The sequence below is a fragment of the Aricia agestis genome, chromosome 13 (assembly GCF_905147365.1).
Source record: "Aricia agestis chromosome 13, ilAriAges1.1, whole genome shotgun sequence".
NCBI lineage: Eukaryota > Metazoa > Arthropoda > Insecta > Lepidoptera > Lycaenidae > Aricia > Aricia agestis.
In genome coordinates, this window is record NC_056418.1 from 15,660,999 (window position 1) to 15,682,902 (window position 21,904).

General features: G+C 36.9%; 2 protein-coding genes and 1 pseudogene across 2 annotated transcripts in view; 2 read left to right on the forward strand and 1 right to left on the reverse strand.

Moving 5' to 3' along the window:
• Positions 1-2,399: 2,399 nt before the first annotated feature.
• LOC121733190 lies at positions 2,400-4,745 on the forward strand (annotated as a pseudogene).
• A 180-nt stretch (positions 4,746-4,925) lies between these two features.
• Positions 4,926-8,333, forward strand: LOC121733351 (glucose dehydrogenase [FAD, quinone]-like). The gene is made up of 5 exons (XM_042123565.1): positions 4,926-4,944; positions 5,483-5,730; positions 6,135-6,292; positions 6,769-6,883; positions 6,975-8,333. Exons 1-5 carry the CDS (start codon positions 4,926-4,928, stop codon positions 8,331-8,333), a joined length of 1,899 nt encoding a protein of 632 aa, XP_041979499.1.
• A 10,356-nt stretch (positions 8,334-18,689) lies between these two features.
• The window catches only part of LOC121733183, a 67,357-nt gene continuing 64,142 nt past the window's right edge, over positions 18,690-21,904 (reverse strand). Inside the window, exons 28-33 of the mRNA XM_042123354.1 lie at positions 21,375-21,515; positions 21,051-21,237; positions 20,550-20,672; positions 20,082-20,205; positions 19,599-19,719; positions 18,690-18,889 (exon numbers count right to left, since the gene is read on the reverse strand). Coding sequence (XP_041979288.1) covers positions 18,718-18,889; positions 19,599-19,719; positions 20,082-20,205; positions 20,550-20,672; positions 21,051-21,237; positions 21,375-21,515 — 868 coding nt within the window. The 3' untranslated portion in view covers positions 18,690-18,717. The remainder of the gene's footprint in view (positions 18,890-19,598; positions 19,720-20,081; positions 20,206-20,549; positions 20,673-21,050; positions 21,238-21,374; positions 21,516-21,904) is intronic.

A 21,904-nucleotide genomic window follows, 5' to 3' on the forward strand; every position in this document is an offset into this window, starting at 1 on the left:
CTAAATCCTTGCTTAGTTAGTATTCGACTTCAACTCTATTTAAGCTAGTATTTGATTTTGATTTCAAGATAATCATAGCCACTTTTAACCCCTGACAAAAAAGAGGGGTGTTATAAGTTTGATTTTAAACGGTTTCATCAAATTGTTGGAGTATGAAAGATGCCAAAACATAATATAAAAAATATTATATAATAGGAAACACTACATTTATTGACAGAAAAAATATTAATACAAAAAAGAGTAAGACGATTTTGTATAGATGATCAATCTATCGACATAAATAAAAAACCGGCAAAGTGCGTGTGGGACCACGCGCAATATAGGGTTCCGTAGTACCGCTAGTTTTTGATAATTTTTGTATGGTCAATTAATGTAGGTGTAACAACGTGTTTTTACACTACAACATCATTTCAGTTACGTTCAAAGGAATTTGAACGAAAAGTCCCTTTATACTTCGCCGAATAATTTCTGTTTACTCGATCGACTATTACTCAATAACTTACAAAGTCTTCTTAGCCGTGATAATTTTCCTTTTAAATTCAGCAGACCCTACCGATTTTTTCCGCTTTGAAACTTCATATTTCACAAATGGATCCCCAAATGGGAAAATAGTCTATGAATCTCGAAATATTATTGAAAAACCTATCCAACGATTCACAAACGCTTGATGTGTAGGGGAGGTACCATAAAAAAATATTTTTTTAAGATTTTATACAAGTACTTACCATTAATTTGTCGGTGTTATTAATATGTGCATTCATGCCGAATTACGGCTTTGTAGGTCCTATAGTCTCTGAGTAAAACCGCGGACAGACAGACGAACAGACGGACGGACAGACCGAAACTATAAGGGTTCCTCTTCCTAGTTGACTACGAAACCCTAAAAATGAATTTTAAATTTGACTAGTCTCGGTAATGGCTGAAGAGTGAAGACATTTGGCTGATTTTAGTCTTGAAATATTTGTCCAGGAGTCCAGGGAAGGTTTATATTAGGCGGAAATACAAACTTGATCGGGTCATTTAGTTTGAATTATCAAAGTTTAAAAATAATTTTATATTTTAAGGGCCTGTTTCACCACTTTCTGATAAAGTGCTTAATAGACTATTCACAACTTTTTTGACGGATTCTCCATACTTGATCTGTTAAGTTAATTGGTGGATAGCCTTATCAGGAAGTGGTGAAACAGGCCCTAAATGTCAGAATGGCTCCAAATTACTGTAATGTGGCCACACTTTCATCCTGGACGTCTATAATATTTCCTTTAAATGCATAGTAAATAATATTCCCTTATAGCAGTAATGTAGTTTGGTAGCAACTAACAACCAAACTACATGTTTTTTGCTGATAAAACTGATAGAAGTTGATCAAATACCAAAATAAGTTACTAAATTATCAGCTAATATTTACCAACAACGTTACCCCAATGAACCGCAAAATCAATTAATAAAGTCTTTAATATGCGTAAGCATGATAAGTAATATCTACGTTATTAAAATACAATCAATCATAATCAATGTTAGAATTTTTCACAGACATAGATCAAGATAGATACTGCATGTGTACATGCTTCGCTTGCCATATCGCGTTCCCAAACGACGTGCAATGCTCGTCTTTCGAAAGTCTGTTCTTTAGGCCTAATTTCACCAACGTCTGTCAGTGTTAACAGCTTGTTAAAATGTTATGTCTTCTCTTTCGTTAGTATGAAAAACGAGAGAGATAATGTGATACTAATTCAAGCATTAACTTTAACAGACGTTGGTGAAATTGAGCCTTAGTCTGCTATCAGAATCGGACGTCAATCGGAATTTTAAAAATGCCTAAATACCTAAAAGTGCCGTATTGAGCTGTAGAAATTCAAATAGAAACGTTGGCCAAAATAATGGACACGATTCTTATCCTCGCTACGTTACAGTAGGTAGAAAAAAAGTGACACGCTCGCTTTCATACAAATGGAGCGACATGCGGTATCTATCTTGATCTATGTCTGTGGAATATATGTATAATATATATACATTATATATCATATAAGCATTAGAAGTATGTATTATAATAAAGGTTTAAATTATTGTTCGTAATTTAGTTTGAACAACGGTAATATATTTAGATTCAAATATTTTCAACGTTTAATTTCAAATAAATTACAATTTAAACTCGTCCTAACACGCGGATGTGAAATTAATAACCAAGTCAATGGAATGTTAATAATAAGGCGTTAATATTGGATTCATAATCATTCAAGCGAGTATTGAACACATAATACTAATACAAAATCTCTAATATTGAAATCATTTCTGTTATGGCACAATAAATAATCCAGAAAAATAATTTGCAGATATTATTAGCGGCAAAACTAAATTACAAGAAGCACTAAAATTAACTGGTATGGTAGTTAAGAAAGATGATTTTATAGGCTATGATTTGGGAGCCCCTGAACCTGACGACAACATGTCCAGCGGACACCAACATCAGCGTCTGCTCACAGTTTGGATTCATGTACCTCAACCTACTGATCAAGTTGTACAGCGGTCCACTGGATGGTATAAAAGATGAAGAGTATAGTGTTGATAAGAAAGAATATGACTTCATAGTGGTCGGCGCTGGAGCAGCCGGATGTGTTGTTGCTAATCGCTTATCAGCTAATCCTAAGTGGACTGTATGTATACTGTAATATAATATAATCATCATATCAATTATTGAAAGATACATAGTCGAATAATCGAAAAATTTTTATAAAACTTTATTACAATCATGAAAGTATTTTAAAAACAAATACGATCCATGATTTTGCAATTTCAAGTAAATAGTTCTGATGGTTTTAAACGAAGTTAGGAAAAAGAAATGTTAATATTAAGGACGTCGAAATTTAAATATATAAATAAGTAGAATGTAAATTACAGGTGCTCCTTATAGAAGCTGGACCTGAACAGCCAGAGGTTACATCACCTCCCGGTCTGTCTACAGTGCTTCTTCACTCAGATATCGACTGGCAATATAAAACTGAGCCCAACGGTAAAAGCTGCCTAGCTCGCGAGGAAGGTCGGTGTGGTTGGCCGAGGCAAGTAATAATTTATATTAAAAATAATTAACACTAAGAAAACCGATCGTGAAAAAAATTAATGGCCGTAACATAAAATTCGACACAGTATAATATAGGTAGGCACATGACGTATTAAGTAATAATAATTACAGATCATAACTATTTTTAAAAGTGTACTTTGTATTTTATAGAGGAAAACTTATGGGAGGCTCCAGCAGCATAAATTCTATGTCTTATATTCGGGGTAACAGAGAGGATTACGATGGATGGTTTAAGCTTGGCAATCCAGGATGGAGCTATGATGAAGTAAATATATTGGAAGTTTAAAATTTTTAGTTTAAAATACACTTACAATAATAATTGTGATTTTCAGGTACTGCCATTTTTTAAGAAGTCTGAAAAGAATCTTAATCCAAATATTGTGGATAAGGATTACCATGGATTTGATGGGGAACAACCGGTATCACAATATCCATATATCGACGGGCCGTCCAAAATGATTACAGAGGCTTTTAATGAAAAAGGCTTACCTTTAGTTGATTACAACGGAGCCGAGCAGGAAGGCAGTATGCAGGCTCAAGCATTCTCTAAAAACGGAGAGAGGGTTTCCACTTATTCTGCATTCATACACCCGATTCGCTACAAAAGAAAAAATCTTACTATAAAACCCAACTCGGAAGTTACTAAAATTATTATAAAAAATAAAAGAGCGGTCGGCGTCGTGGTTAAAGAATGTGAAAATAAGACATTTAATGTTCGAGTAAAAAAAGAAGTTATTATCTGCGCTGGAGCTATAAATTCCCCAAAATTGTTAATGCTTTCTGGCATCGGTCCAAAAAGTCACTTGGAGGCTCTTAATATCCCTGTTATCAAAGACTTAGCCGTCGGTGAAAACTTGCACGACCATGTCACCTTCAACGGAATCATCATAGCATTGCCAAACAAAACGGCAACATCGGTGAATAATGATGAAATTTTGAATAATGTTCAAGAATATCATGACATGGAAGTAAAAAACAACCCACTTTCTGGTAACGGTCCGGTAAACTCTATAGCATTTCTCAAATCCGAAGCCAATCTCACTGCTCCAGACGTAGAATATCAAGTCAACCATGTCACGCAATGGAGAGAATTTATACGAGAACCTATAGCATACGAAAGTCTAGCAATTCTCCCGTCGTCACATTACGATGGTGTACTTCCTCGGACCGAAAATTTACTACCGCTTAGTAGAGGATGGATTCATCTAGACCCCTATAACCCCTATGGACATCCTAAGATATATGCTAATTATTTTGATATCGAAGCCGATTTTTTGCCACTTTTGAGGGGAGTAAAGTTTCTATTATCTCTAGAAGATACGCGGGCTTTTAAATCTAATGGCGCATATTTCGTCCGAGAACCGTTGCCTGCTTGTAAAGATTACGAATGGGGTACAGATGACTATATTATCTGTTTAGCAAAATCGTATACGTCATCAACTTATCACCCTGTAGGTACATGTAAAATGGGTCCTCAGGAGGATAAAAAAGCCGTAGTGGATAACCATCTTAAAGTGTACGGTATACGTGGTCTGAGGGTGATTGATGCATCGATCATGCCTGTTGCACCACGTGGGAACACTAACGCTCCTACCATAATGATCGGCGAACGAGGAGTCGATTTCGTGATTAAATATTGGAAACGCTTTGGATGAACTGATTTCAAAACTGCATATCTTTCAACATTCTAGCATTTAATTATAATTTAGCTTTAAATTATAATAATAATCATTTGACTTTATACTATTTTTTAATTTACCTAGTATAGCGTTCCTTTTTTATTACGCTGTATAATATCCAAATTCCAGTAGACTTTTAATAAATAAAATATCAATTTTACAGCTTTATGGCACACATAGCTGAGAGTCACGTAGGAATCCTTTTATGACCTATTCACAAACATTTCGCTTCATTAAGTTTTCATAAATTGAGGATCATTTCTTGAAAACAGTTTTGCTAGAATAAAAATAATATTTTTATATTTTTAATAGTATGTTAGTATTTTGATACAAAATGGCTTTTATTAATAAATTAACAATATAATACACGAGCTTTTGCCCGCAGCTTCGCTCGCGTTAAGAAGTATTATTATATACAAACTTTCATCCCCTATTTGAACCCCTTGGGGTTGGAATTTATCAAAATCCTTTCTTAGCGAATGCCTACATCATAACATCTACCTATGTATATATATATATATATATATATATATATATATATATATAGCATGTTTTTGGTCGGATTTTGTTAACAATGAGCGTGCAGAAAATATTATTAATAGCCTAATAAACAATTTAAATTAATAGCCTGAGATAATAGCTTTCGCCATTATGCCTGACATTAATTGATCTATCAATCCAAATTTCCCTAAAATAGATCGATTTAATTTCACACTGGCAGTAGACGTGTGTATAATGGACATCTGGGAGCCCATTAATCTAACTGAAACATGTCCAGCGAATTCTAATATAACCGCCTGCTCGCAATTCGGCTTCGTCTACCTGAATCTGCTGGTACAACTATTTGGCAGTTCCATCGAGAGGGAAGAAAATAAGGACGACGGGGATGATCTGTTTGATTTCATTGTTGTGGGTGCAGGTGCTGCCGGCTGTGTGGTGGCGAGCAGGCTGAGCGAGAACCCTAAATGGAAAGTAAGAAATAAAATTGTTTTTCACGGCGTTATGTGTGTTTTTCAAGTGATTGCAATAATTAGAAAATTACTTTTACTTAATTACTTTTTTTAAGTAAGGCAGTCCAAGGTAAGACTATAGTTTTCTTTTTGGGATGAAACGTAACCTTTGTGTTATCAAAAGCCTTACTACTATTATACCAAATTTTATAAAAATTCGTTTCGGAGTCTTTGCGTAGAGCAGAAACAAGCATAGACACTCTCACAAACATAATCCCTTTAATATTATAAGCGTGATTTATGTTTAATATTTATATTTAATATATTATTATAAGTGTGATTTCATATCTTATTGATTAATATTCATAAACAATTTTTTTATTACGTTTCTAGCAACACTGGTATCATTGATTTAATTTATGGCAGGTACTTCTTCTGGAAGCAGGTCCTGAACAGCCAGAGGTAACTTTAGTTCCAAGTCTGTCATCAGCTCTCCTCGGCTCCAACATAGACTGGCAGTATACTACGGAGCCCAATGGGAAGAGCTGCCTCGCCCGTCCAGGTGGAAGGTGCGACTGGCCTAAGTAAGTTAATTAAAAACTACAGCCTAATATGAAACCTCTCTCTTTTTTAGTCGGTTTAAAATTAGCTAGCTGAAGAAAATGAAACAGTTTATAGTGCTTCATAATTTACTTTGCGTATAATTAAAATACATGTTTTATTGCTCGCCTACGTTGAAACAGGAATTTATGTGGGTAACTCCAGGCTTAAGTGCCTTAGCACAGCTCAAGTTAATTTTATGTACTCACTATATTCACATTACTGTTAGGAAGTTTTCTGAGTATAATATGTGTTTGAGATTGGATACTGAAATAAGTATCTTCAAATGTGTAAAGAACATAAAAATGATATTTAATAATAATTATTATGGTCAAATTCATTTACAGAATATTATAATATCAGAAAATTTAATTCATAATGACTTATATTGTGAAGTTTGTGACTCGCATTGTTTTTATGACAATAGTAAAGTAAGTAATCGTAAAATTCATATTTTCAGAGGGAAAGTTATGGGTGGCTGCAGTAGCATTAACTCAATGGCATACATTCGAGGAAATAGAGTCGATTACGATTTATGGGCCGAACTTGGAAATACGGGGTGGAGCTTCGAAGAAGTAAGGCCATAATTGATAAACATTCATTTCATTTTTTTTATTCTAATGAGAATGGAAACTTATCTATAAAAAATACTTCATACAATTACAGGTACTGCCATTTTTCAAAAAGTCCGAAAGGAATCTGAACGAAGAAGGTCTGAACAGGAGGTATCATGGAGTTGACGGAGAACAGTACGTATCCCGATATCCCTACGTCGATGAACCTTCCATCATGATGACAGACGCATTCCACGAACGAGGACTCCCATTTAATGACTATAACGCCGCTGAGCAAGTAGGAACATTGCAGGCGCAAGCCTTCTCCAAGGGTGGCGAAAGAGTTTCAACCAATTCCGCTTTCATCCATCCGATACGGTACAAGAGAAAAAATTTGGTAGTCAGAACTAACTCCGTGGTAAATAAAATAATCATTGAAAATAACCGAGCCGTAGGTGTAATGTACGAGCACGAAGAAGTGATATATAGCGCTTTCGCTACGAAAGAAGTCATCCTCAGCGCCGGAGCTATCGATTCTCCGAAATTGCTAATGTTATCTGGCATCGGTCCCAGAGACCACTTAAAAAGTCTGAACATAACTGTCATAAAGGAATTAGCAGTCGGCGAAAACTTACAAGATCACGTCACTTTTAACGGAATTATCATAGCGCTACCGAACGATACGTCTACTTTGGTGAAAAACATTGACATGCTCCAGGAGGTTCGGGAATACAAGGAGCAAGCAATAAAAAGTGGTCCCATTTCTGCGAACGGAGCGGTCAGCTCTATAGCGTTCATCAAAACTGAACCACAACTTATAGCTCCAGACATACAGTTTCAAATCGATCACGTCACGTTCAGGGAAGAATATTTGCGTGAACCAGTCCTTTTTGAGAAATTGGCATTTTTACCAACTAGCTTCTATAACGGTCTAATGCCTCGGGTGATGAATTTAGTTCCCAAAAGCAGAGGCTACCTTCATTTAAACTCGACAAACTCCCGTGATCCTCCAAAGATCTATGCCAACTATTTTGACGATCCGGAGGACGTTTTGACGATTCTACGAGGGGTGAGGTTCCTTTTGACTCTAGAAGACACGGAAGCTTTTAAATCGTTCGGCGCGTATTTCGTTCGGGATCCCCTGCCAGCCTGCAAGTGTTACGAGTGGGGTTCTGATGAATATTTCATCTGCGCCGCGAAATCGTATACAGCCACGACGTATCATCCGGTGGGATCATGCAAGATGGGTCCCGCGTGGGATAAGAAGGCGGTAGTCGACAATAAACTTAGAGTCTACGGCATCAAGGGATTACGAGTGATCGATTCGTCCATAATGCCCGTCATCGTTCGGGGGAACACCAACGCACCGTCGATCCTGATCGGGGAGAGGGGAGTGGACTTTATCGTACGTCATTGGAAGTTATTCGAATACTTTCCTTGGCAACTAGGCCGAAGGAAGCATACACCGTGAATAATAAACGATTTGAAGAGATTTCGTCTTCTTTAATGACCTCGATAAGCAAGCAAGCTGCAACGAACTATCCCTTTACACATGCTGATATTTAACGCTCAAATTGCTTCGCCCAACATTATGCTTAGGTGTGGCCGCATGTCAGGCTCGATGTAAATAATTGACACACATATCCAAGTTCATAGAGAGATTCTGTGTCCGCAATCAATATGAAGTTTGGCAGGCGGCCAGCGGGCCAGCTCATAAATTGTTCGAGTCGCCCGCGCTAAAGATATTGGGCAGGTGACATTCAACTTCCTAAATTGATTTCCCAGCTAAGCCCGACAAACGATTTTACCGATAGTTACTGGATGTTGAATTTTAGTTAAACCTTAGACAAGATTTATTAAACTTTAATTTAATGAAAGTTTTGACATAAAAATTAGCAGGCCTATGTCTGTCAGTACGAATATCGACGTTAAGGACATTAAAATAACATTCATATCAGCGAGCCTTGCACAGCGTTTCTTATTTTTCTTATAAATTTAAATGTTATTTATTTTTAAATAAAATATTTAGCACTTCGTACAGGGGACTAAATAAGCAACAATTTTTTTGTATATTTATTTTCCTTAGTTCAGTGTATTCAGCTAAAATGTTGAGAGTATCGGCTAGCTTATGGGGGGTTCATGGGGGGTTAGGTAAAGGGCCTGCGGGTCTTGTATCAGGGAACCTTCGTGGCTACCGTGACTTATGCTGCAGCATGTTGGTATGAGCGGATACTGGTTCCTAATCAGACCCCATTTTGTTAATCATTTGCGATTATTCTGATGGTTCAAACGTATTTATGTTAAAATTTTGTATGCGGCTATAAAAATGTTATGGTGTGACTGTGGAAATGAATATAATATTATATTTAATTTGAAACCAAAATATATTCGCAGTGTGGCTCCTAATTCTTTAAAATGGTACCTGAAAATCGCTGATATTTGTGAAAAAAATGTGCAAGCGTCCATAAACAGTGTTTTAATGTGAAGCTATAGATGAATTTTTTAACTTGCAAGACTAGAGATATGAAATTGCGTAGTCTACATTTTTGAAACACGTAATTTTTGAAGGCTAGGAATGATTTTATTAAAACTTTGCCGATCCGTATATTTACATTTTTGATTCCGAGCATATAGAAATAAAATATTTGATCATCTCACGAGAACACGTTTGAAATTATTTTCTTTTTTCCTGATTATTTATTTCCGTATATTTTTTAAGTACATAAATTTTTATATAGCAACTAGCTGTCCCGGTGAACTTCGTGTCACTTTAAAACCTTCCCTGGACTTCTACGAATATTTTAAGACTAAAATCAGCGCAATCCGTCCAGCCGTTTTCGAGTTTTAGCGCGACTAACACATTTGAAAATCCATTTTTATATATATAGATATGATCGAATATTTAGAAAAACTGTGATTTTTTTTTACTTTTTCTTTTTTTGATATAGGGCACGTGCGCAACGAAGGTGGTGCGAAGTGCGAACTATCACCAATTCGAAATTTGTATTCTATTCTTTACTTGACATGCACATGCACATGCACTTCCTGAACGTTTCCTATAAAGCTAACAAACATAGCAGTCGTAGTCAATGCATAAATGAAATTCAATAGATGTCTATGTAATCTTTTCTCGGGAGTAAAATGTTCTGTGACAGGGTTTCAAAAGCATTTGTGCTCGGTTATCGCAGCTAACACGCTTTGACGCCTCATAGATTGACTATACACTATACTAGCTGACCCGGCAAACGTTGTTTTGCCATATAAATAATTTTTAATAATGTGAACAACCCTTATTAGTTATTACTTAGGGGTATGAAAAATAGATGTTGGCCGATTCTCAGAGCTACTCAATATGGTCACAAAATTTCATGAGAATCGGTCAAGACGTTTCGGAGGAGTACGGGAACGAACATTGTGACACGAGAATTTTATATATAAGATTTTCCCTGGAATCCGTAAATTGTTCCGCAATAAAAAGTACCTTTGTTCTTTTCAGGCTCTACACTTAATATAATGTATCAAATTTAATTACAATCAGTCCAGCGGGGCTAAAATGGACATATTTAGCAATTCCTCTCAAGCAATTCAGCAAATGATTTGTCAAAACTGTCACACTGACAAAATATCTCAAATTAGTACGAATTACTAAATATGAATTGCAAGCAGACTTGCATTTTGTGATTTTAAAAGAATGAATCATAACATGATTCATAATATGATTCTTCAAAGCGACCATTTTAGCCCCGCGGTAGTTTAAAAGCCTATTCGATGGAAACTAATAACCTTTATTTCGTCTAATATCAAACGCGTACCTACCACATGAAACTTTTATAATGCCCTTTTTCTTATAAAATCCTGTTTTATTTTCCAATTTTGGGTCAATAAACTAATCCAAAAATAGTCTGCATACTTTTTCATATAATTCAAAGTTTTCTTTGCCAAAAACCATTTTGTTTTTGGCAAAGAAAACGTTTGTGATATTGGAATTTGTTCGTTACTCCGCGTTTACCTTTTGAAGTCACTTTTACTTAGCAATTGCTTTTAAGCGCTTTTCGCATGTTCCAATAACTTTCTTTATGAATATGAAATTAAGATATAAGTTCAAAGATAATATTATTAGGTACGTACCTTTGCAAATTCTATAATACGTTCCGCGGACAGCGCGGCTCCGCCTGCGTTTTCACGAAAACCGTACAGTTTCTCGCAAAAAATGTTCTTTTATCGCGCGGGAACCGTACATTTTTCCGGGATAAAAAGTATCCTATGTCCTTTCCCGGGACTCAAAGTGTCTTCATACCAAATTTCGTCAATATCGGTTCAGCGTTTTCGGCGTGAAGAAGTAACAGACAGACAGAGAGACACACTTTCGCATTATAATATTAGTATGTGTAAGCTTTATGTTTAGTTTATATAATAATTTACGTTAAACCTTAATAATATATTTAATTATCTCGGTATCAATAAATATTTCGTGATGAAAATGTCGTAGAAAATGGTAAATGTAATGGTAGATGTTTTGATTTCCGGGAGATTGATTCTAGTGATACAATTGTATAGAATACATCCGGTCGGGGAAAATGAAGGTAGATGCCGTTGACGTACGGAAAAGATGGCAGGCTAAAATCAATCTTCAAGAAACATTAAAGTCTTAAATGCATGATTATGGAATATTAAGAGCATTTTGTACGTAACATGGAATAATAAAGAGTTTAAGACATAAGTATTGAAGTCTTTGATTATATATGGAAGGATGGATTGTTAGTGGTTTAGAGAAAGGGTCAACTGTGATAGAATTGCAAAAGTATCAGTTAATTATTGAAAGTTACAAATTAAGTAAGTATTATTGACGAAATAGAGCTGATAAAAGCAAAATACTAGACAGTAACGACTAATTATATTCTTCTCAATATTGTCAAATGACATCCGATATTTTAGAGGAAATAATATTTTCCACGCTGGACCATGGTTAATAATTGTGATTCTCACCACGCTAGAAGATATTTTTAGCAATTACAATCGAACATAGACAAATATACTCAACGGTCACTGGGTGCCAATGTCGCAGAAGGCAGCCTTCAAAATATGCTATTTAGTTTTCATCGAATACGCTTCAAATCTACTATACTCCACTCGGGCTAACTTGTCGCTAGCGGTCATTGACACCCTGTCAAATACTTGTCATTTTCCATATAAACCGCGATTGACAATGAAGTGTCAGATATTGTAATCGTGGTTTTATATGGAAAATGACAAGTTTTTGACAGGGAGTCAAGTGACCGCTAGCGACAAGTTAGCCCGAGTGGAGTATAGAACGATTTCGATGATATTTTATAGCTGACTACGTAGAAAGACAGAATCAACTTTTTTAGCAGAAAGATAATAATATTGTATTTTTCATAAACTTGTTATACTTTACTGCATGGGTGGACCAAGTTGTTATGTATGAGGAAAAACCTCCCTTAAACGGTGATCCCCCTGCTGACTAATATCGTGCATATATCGTTCTTATCGTTGTTTGTATATTTTATGTGGACAAAATGCGAATAGCCTTTTTATGAATAAGGAAAGAGCAACATGCGAAGATATTATAGCTATAGAAATCGTTAGTAATAGTCATGAAGTATTGCCAAGCTACGTTATTAAACATGAAAATATATAGTACTTAAAAAAAGTTTATATTTAATCATAAAAAATATAAAAAAAATGTTCATATCTTTTCACTTTTAAGACCACATTAAAATGATAATTTATATATTTTTTCTTGTTCAAAGTTTAAACTGCGCTCTAGCTATTATATAGGACGGCGCTCATCGACAACCGTATGTTACATCTACATTCTTAGTTAGACTAGCAATTTACTTTCCAACTATCATAAGGTAGATGACCCGGTGAACTTCATATCACTTTTTTCTTAATCTTTCCCTGTACTTCCACAAATATTTCATTTAACCAAAATTAGCCAAATCGGTTCAGTCGTTTAACGAGCCTAACTAGACAAAAATCATTTTTTTAAATGAAATAAGGGGGCAAACGAGCAAACGGGTCACCTGAAGGAAAGCAACTTCCGTCGCCCATGGACATTCATCCATCAGAAGAGCTGCAGGTGCGTTGCCGGCCTTTTAAGATAGAATAGGGTAGTAGGGGAGGGTAGAAAAGGGAATAGGGGAGGGTAGGGAAGGGAAAAGGCTAGGGGATTGGGCCTCCGGTAAACTCACTCACTCGGCGAAACACAGCGCAAGCGCTATTTCACGCCGGTTTTCTGTAAGCCCGTGGTATTTCTCCGGTCGATCCAGCCCATTCGTGCCGAAGCATGGCTCTCCCTCGTTATAAACGTCATTTTTATTTACGTATATTTATTGTTGTCTTTATTATCCATAAAATTAATATACGTAGTGGAATAGAGCAACAATCTCGAGCTGTCAAACAAAACCGAAATTGGTTTCATCTGTGTGAAAAATATGTGTACGTATACACTTACACAAGCATGATTGAACATGATTTCTATGAGACTAAATTGTCAACGTCTGGCGTGCCGACTGGACGTCAAAAAAAGAGTGCTGCTGTCATGTATCACACGTCTCTTTTTACCACGCGTGTTACTGATAGTGACATCTCTCTTGCTCAGGCCTTTGTTTCTCTATTCCGCTAGGTATATTAACTTTATGTTATTATCATACAGTGACTTTTAAGAGGATACAACAGGGGCTAGAGAAATGAAAAAAAAGTACGTGTAATATCTATAGCTGTCTCCCTTACCTCAAGCCTATACCGCAGAACGCGATAGAGACAACTGCAGAAAATCCAGAAAATCAACGATTCGTTGTCCCCTGATTCCTTCTCCAAAACTTAACCGATTTAAGTACTTTTTTCATTAAAGATTAAAAAAAGGCTTGAGCTGTGTTCCTATGTTTTGCTTTTTTTTGTATAATCTAGCCAAATCTGTTTTCTGGACGTTTGAACACAGTGGAAAATCTGGCCATTTTTTTGGGTTTTTGAACGTTCATATCTTATTTAATAATTAAATTATGAAAAAAAAGGAAACATAGGGACATTGTATTAGTGGCCGTAGATATTCAGGAAAAAAATTATAACTCTACTAGCATTATCCAGGGAGGAAACAGGGGACAACGTTTGTATGGAAAAAAGGGCGGTGTGGAATCCTCTTAAGTTTGGCCCAAAGCGCGTCTGTCGTTAGTTTGATACAAGATAAACTAAAGTAGCTTCAGACTACAAGGAAACTGTATAACAAGATGAAACTAGATGTAATAATACCCCCACACCGGTTTCGGTGACGGTGGCCGGTTTCATTGAAACCAGGCCAGCTACGCAGGAGTAATTTTATAGTGCCCAAGAGTGTGCGCAGTACATAAGAGCACTCTCTATTCCTTTACTCTCATACTCCCTGGGACGGAAGACCGACACGACTGGCGAGAGATCAGGCGCAGGTCCGACTTTTTACATGCCCATCCGACGCATGGATCATCTTACTTGTCAGACAATCAGGTGATCAGCCTGCATTGTATAAATAAATAAAATAATAAAATAAAATATCTTTTTAATCAAAATGGGTATCATGATACACTTTTTGAAAGTCAGACGAAGAAACTACGTTGCCTACCACCGGTTCGGGAACTACCCTGTAGCTGTGTACTGTCCTAACCAAAGTTGGAAATAGCATGTTTCCAACGCGGGAATCGAACCCACGACCTCCCAGTCAAGAGCCACGCTCTTAACCACTGGACCACGGAGGCGTGACTAGAGGTATAATAATTATAGCATCGATATTCAGTTACACGATACACAAGTTACAAGCTAACCGATACGATTCCATTGTAGTAACTAGTAACTTGTATTTTGGCCGCCAGCCAGCGTTCGGAAGTTCGGACGTGTTAGATATTCCCCAATTATTATATTCGTATAACATAACTAGTTGCCCGCAACTTTATTCGATCGGAAATTCGTTTATTATTATTGTATAAATATATACAATGATAATAAACGAATTTCCGATCGAATAAAGCAAAGCTCGGTCAAATAGCTAGTATTATTTATTAACACTAGCTATTTGACCGACGTGAAACAGCGCTTGCGCTGTGTTTCGCCGAGTGAGTGAGTTTACCGGAGGCCCAATCCCCTACCCTATTCCCTTCCCTACCCTCCCCTATTCCCTTCCCATCCCTACTCTCCCCTATTACCCTATTCCCTCTTAAAAAGGCAGGCAACGCACCTGCAGCTCTTCTGATGCTGCGAGTGTCCATGGGCGACGGAAGTTGCTTTCCATCAGATGACCCGTTTGCTCGTTTGCTCCCTTATTTCACTAAAAAAAAAAACTAGCTATTTGACCGAGCTTTGCTCGGTATTCGATAAAACACGAATAAAATGACATTTTCTGAAAATGATTCCTTGCTATATTATACTAAATTTGGAAAATTGTTGAGCCGATTCCGAGATTCCAATTATATACATAATATATTATAATATATTGTATATATAAGAATTGTTCGTTTAAAGATATAAGATTATAGAAGGTGTAACAAAGCTAAGTGATAATACTTAAGGATGACGAGTATGTGTGCCTTATGTATAATTAACTTTTAAAGTAGCAGCGCTGACAGAGCAATTATTTTTTTGTGATTTATATAGGCAAGCGCCCTAGTAGCTTCATGAATTATTGACAGAGCAATAAATTTTTCATAAATTATTAATGAATTTTCCCATACAAAAGTAAAAAAAATGTTACTCTTTCAGTGCTGCTATTTTCACAGTGAACTCTATACATAATATAGGAGAACTTTAGGGCCTAAAGTATTATCACCTGGTTTTGTTACACCTTGTATTACCGATAGTTGTGACTCTTTTAGCACATATTAACAGGATACAGGAGTATAAGCCAGCTGTAACTTGTGTCATTAAAAATAAAATCAGCCAAGTGCGAGTCGGACTCGCGCACGAAGGTTTCCGTATCATTATAGAGCAAAATTAGGCCAAAATTTGTATTTTTTGTATGGGAAATTTGAATTTTATTTTGATTTTAGTATTTGATAGATATACATATACCCTTAAATTAATTATAATATATATAATTTACTCTCTACTTCCTTAATCTCTATTTTTCCTATACTAAATTATTCATCTGTGGTCACCGCTGTTGGTTTTACATTTAGTAAATATTATAATTGCATACTTTACTAATATTCATGTAAGACTGTTTGGAGACCCCAATATAGGAAAATAAAAATAAAATAAAATACATAATCTGTGAAAATTTCAACTCTCTAGCTATTACCGTTCTTGAGTTACAGCCTGGAGACAGACAGACAGACAGACGGACAGACAACGAAGACTTAGCAATAGGGTCCCGTTTTTACCCTTTGGGTACGGAACTCTAAAAATCAGCTACTGTAACTGAAACCGTTATGGGGCATTATTATATTTTATATTACTAACCCTGGCTTGCAGCTCTGTCATAATAAGGGAACACTTATGGGATAGTATTTTGGGTAGCGTTTAAGTCGAGAGCCTAAACTTTCACTTATAATACCACAAGAGCTTCAAAATTATCGGGTATTTCCCGATAGGTTCGTTGCAAACAAATGAGAGGAAAAATCACTCGCGCTTCGCGCTCGTGATTTTTTAACCTGAAAAACTTGACGACTTTATTTGTTTGCAGGGAACCTTGAGGGAAATGCCAGATAATTTTGAAGCTCGTGTGGTATTCGGAGGATTATTTTTCCGTCCCAAATGTCGGCCAATAGAATTAGAATTTGTTTTTTATATATAGCAACTACCAGAGAAAATTTTCAAAAAATAATCAGTATAATACCATGTAGGTTGTACCACGTGACGTCGAATGGTGCAATTCTATTGGTCGATATTTGGGTCGGAAAAATTATCATACTAAAGCTCATCGTAGGTACTTCTACTAGAAGTAACCAACATGCATATTATGCAAACATACCCTTATCATCAAACTTTCGCCTTAAGAGGGCTAATAAAGCAAAAAGTTGACGGTGTTCTTCCCTTACACTTACGCCAGTCTTTCATAATATATGTATATAATATACTTATATGCCAGTTGTAAAAGAACGACGCCGTATCAGCGCCAAGTGGGTTTTTTCTAAATAACTCGATAAATATACAACATTTAAAAAATCCGCTAGTAAAGTCCCTCAGTAATAGAATTTAATATTATCTATGTAAAATATTGAATCAGTTGAATGCGCCGTTTTGAAAAGAAACGAAATATTCCTATTTTGGTGCATCTTTGTAATTTTTTTGTAGGTATCGACAAAATTTTATTGTGTTTTCGCTCTCACACAGACCCTCGCAAATATAATGTAATAGCTATGTAAAAAGAAAAATCTATTCGTAGCTTATTATCAAGTATAAAAATGAATTATAAAATCATATATTTTGATTTAGTCGCCCCCTTAATAATAATTTAGTGATGGTGTGATGTGATTAGTTACCAATAGGGATCGAACCAGCGAGCGCCTCCAATCAAACTTCTTGTCTATATCATTAGCATATTCTATCCATACGATTACATTTGAGCTTCCTCACGCCTCGGAGCTTTCAATTATTCAAGTCCCAAGCTGCACTGGTGAGCTTTTCCGTGGACTCGACTTAATTAAGCTAAAGCTGTAAAAAGGTTTTTAAACTTTAATTAAGTTGGCTCATCTTATCGATAGAAATCGGCCAAGTGCGGGTCTGGCTCGCATATAAACGATTCCGTACCGTTTTAGAGCAAAAATAGGCCAAAAAACGTGTTTTTGTATGGAAGGCACCCTTAAATAATATTAATTAAATATTTTTATATTCAGTATTTTTTGTTACAGCGGCAACAGAAATACTTACCTGTGGAAATGTTAGAACTCTAGCTATAATAGTTCTTGAGATACAGCCTGGAGACGGACAAACAGACAGACAGATAGAGGAACAGACGGACAGAAAATAAGGTTCCGTTTTTACCCTTTGGGTACAGAACCCCAAAAATTGTGTTATTTTTTTTATCACAAACAGCTCAATATCTTTTTGTACGGTATCGCTACAGACCTACAAGGATCTTGTTGTGATTGGATGAGATTGTCGTGGACAAGTGGATATAGGTAAACAAGATGTATCATACCAGTTTTCAAATCGGCCACGCCCAAAATCCACAAGAAGTTAGCGTGACTCAGATGTCTCTTAGGATACTATTACAACAAGGTGGGTTCAGTTTGACGTGAAGGTGATCGCACATTTATTAGCACGTATTCATGTATTAGTTGGGGAGGGGAAGAGGGGATTTCGGGACAAGCTCGAGCGTGTCAGATTATGCTTGTATAAACTTCCGACATGTGTCTAGTTATCATGGTATAGAAATCAGATTTCTCAAGTGGTGGGTTAATTTTTTTTTTTTTTTTAATATTGAAATATCATCGGATCTGTCAGATTAAGATAGGGGATGTTTAGTATACCCCAAAGAAGCTTCCATATAAAGCACTGATGATTCAAAGGTAAGGTAAGCCTGTAGGGTCATTTTAAAATTTAAAAAAATATAAAGCTTCATATTTTTCTAACTAAAGCTTCGCAGTATTTTATTTTGCACTAAACAAAATGATTAAGTCCATGTCTAAAATATATGTACAATTTACCTAAATAAGCAATTTTTTAAATATATTTTCTTTCTCAAAACTTTAAAATGGCTGTAGTTTCTGAACCCACAGGCGGTGCGTTCAACGCGTATGGCGCGTACGGTGCTGCCAAGTGTGGGATCACCTTAAACGAGCATCGTAGGTACGAATACTAAACTACAAAATAAACAATCATTATTTCAAAGCATTTCTAATATTAACAATACTATCTACATAGAATCACAACATCGGCGGCAGCAGCATGTCGTCTACAGTGAAGTCGGCGTGGTCGGTGACGGCAGAACGCGCAACGTAGCGCGTGGGGTGCGCACGCGCTTGCACCGACACCGCGCACCAGTCCGCACCGCCGCGCACGCGGATGAGCGCGAGCGCCGTGTGAGAGTCTGTCCATCTGAGGTGAATGTTAGAAGTAAATGCAGAGGAGAGCCATCAACCTAAACATTCTTCATCAACATCATGAATATAATCCATCTTAGGTGAATGACAATGACAGCCGGCGCCGTATGAGAGTCCATCTGCAGGCGTAGCATGGTCACCATAGAAACGGTTTCTTTCTACGGAAGAATCGACATACTGACAGATTTTATCGACAAAATGGCGTATTTTCATTTATCTAACTGTCACTTTGTCTATTCTTCCTGCTGGGGTGAATAGGGAATTGGTGGAGAGGGAGACTAGAGCTGAATCATTTTAAGCTTTTATCGCGGGCTTTGAGCGTGGCGGCGAATCAAGAAATTCCGTAACGAAAATAATTTTAACACCCTCCACTCCATCTGGCACAGGGGTGCGGCGTTGCAAGCCGTCCATCGTCTTTAGTAGACTTCGGCAAGGTGTTTGTGTGCATGCGACTAGATGTAAATGCTATGCAATAGCTTTACCACGGCGGTCCCCGTGTGCCGCACGTATTTATGCTAGAGGCATCAAATGGCTCGCAAGTTGAGCGGTATGAACTGAAAACAGAACCACAGTTACTCTAAGGCCATCTTCATACTCGACAGTCGACACCACAAATCGGGCGCTTGCAGGCATGTGTGTGCGCGACGATTGAGAGGAAAGCCCATAATATGAAAAAAATCTAATTATATTTTCAAATCACTTACCTGCAGGTGTACTGCAGATAAACATTCTGCCTCTCTCCGGGGGCCAGGGTTAGTTTCTCTGGGTGTATTTTGAAATTCTCATCCCCCGAAATGTAAACTGCCACTTCGACTGTCCTGGTGCCTAAAATATATTATTATTATTTTTATATTTTTATGCTTTTATACAAAATTTGACAAACGTTCTATTTCCTTGATAAACGTTCTGCCCTGACTATGAGTTGCAATTATTGATAAAAAAATGTGAAGATGATAATGAAAACTACTCATAAGTTAGATAACTGATCATAAATTGTCACGTTTACATTCTGATTACCCCAAGATAATCAGAACTAAAACGTAAAAATTGCAATTACTTACTTACCTGTTTCTCTTTTCTCTTTTCTTTACGTTACTAAAGCTATCAATAGTTCTTGCCTAGCATACATACTACTAAGTAAGATAAGCACAACACATACATACAATTAACATACTACTTGTACTCACGGCTGGTGTGTGTGAGGGTGAAGTATGACTTCTTGGCGTGTCCGTCGCTGACGAGGCCGAAGTCGATGAGAGCGGGCTCCGCAGCCAGGACCGGTCGGTCTACGTGCAACGTTAGAGGTATATTCTGTGTACAAATAAGAAATGACTACAGTTAAAAAAAATACATACTATTAACAAAGCAAGTAACTGTTATAAGGTCTGTGTGTACTATGGTTGATAAGCCTCTTGGCAGCTAAATAAAACAACCCGAAGAAGACTTGTCAGACTTTTTTTAGTATTGCACTATGTAAATAGTTTTATCACCATTCCTAAAATCTTAAACATGACTGCTATAGTACCTTGTGTCTGAAGGTCGAATCAAACAAGCCGTTCAATAGTGTGTGAAGTAAATGTCCATACATATTACATACGCACACTCGAGACAAGTTATATCCTTCTTTTTAACCAAGTGAAAGGAATAATATTTACCAGCATCTCTCTACCCTCCTCGTCATAGAAGTATAGAGGTGTAGTGTTGAGGATATCCGAAGGATACTGGTCTCCGGGCTCCGGGACCACATGCTTTGCTTCTAACTCTAATTTGACGGAGACCTGGTACCAACAAAAAAATTGTAACTCTCGAAGGAGGCCTTTGCCCAGCGGTGGGACGCCATCGGCTACTAATAAATAATAATAATAACTCTCGATACCCGACAAGCACTAGACAAGCTGGTGATGATAAGTTCCTTCGAGACCAAAATAGTATCATATCAGAGGCCGTACCCAAAGTCCCTTTCGTTAAAAACGATGACGAAATTCGTTATCAAAATGTATGGGATTTGACATTAGTCTTCGCAAGCGAAATGTCATTTAGCGATGACTTATGTCAAACCGCATACATTTTGGTAACGAATTTCGTCATCGCTTTTAACGAAAGATATTTTGTCTAAGAGAGCAGTTTGGAAAGGAAGAAAGAAAGAATATTATAACCTCTTTGGAACTGTTGGGTAGCATAACTAATTCGGTTGTTTCTTTTTGAAGATCTTGCTTTTCTTCATTGTTTCTAGCGCTGTTTTGATCACATTTATCTTCTTTTACACGCCATGGTTCCTTAGTTTTAATCGACAACGTCAGGAAACCATTTCCAGTGTTTCTGATTTCTAGTCGCCTGCGTTTTCTGTAAAGGAATCGTCAAGCTTAATGTTTTTTTACAAAATACTTTTGTTTGAATAAGATGTAACAGTTATCCAATCATCGCTATTGAAAAGATAAGTTCCTGTCAAGAAATCTCAAAAATCTGAGCATCAGTCGTACCGGATGACGTCATCAGGAGATAGATCCAGTGCACAGATCTCCACAGTCACTTCAGTCTGCGACACCTCGAGGTGTGGAGTGCGGGCGGACGTGCGGAGTTTTACCAGCTGAGCTGGTGGAGAGGGGCGGAACCAGTCCTCACTGAAAATCATTTTTATTTTTCTGCTACATTTTATTGTAGAGTGCAACGATTGTTGGGCAATTCGTTCATCGCACTCGAACCGTACATTTTTCTGTAATTAAATGTGTAAAAATGAAGAGCTAAAAAGACCTAAACAGGTTGTTATGGTGAACACCGTTATCCTTGAAACCATCAAATGAGCCCGTCAAAATGAACAACTTTTTCTATGAGAACAATACTGGGAACTCAAAAAAATGCCGTCCTCATACCCATACAAATTGCCCGGATCGGCAATTTGTATGGATATGAAGACGGACCGTACCTATCTACACCGCGATCCCTGGTGTTCTGTGAGGCCTTGTTGTCAATCGATTGATAGATGCACACTGGCTTCAGCACAAACTGATTA

Coding starts and splice junctions, on each gene's coding strand:
- LOC121733351 (XM_042123565.1), top strand. Junction 5,731..6,134: donor GCGAGAACCCTAAATGGAAA/GTAAGAAATAAA, acceptor AATTTATGGCAG/GTACTTCTTCTGGAAGCAGG. Junction 6,884..6,974: donor CGGGGTGGAGCTTCGAAGAA/GTAAGGCCATAA, acceptor ATACAATTACAG/GTACTGCCATTTTTCAAAAA.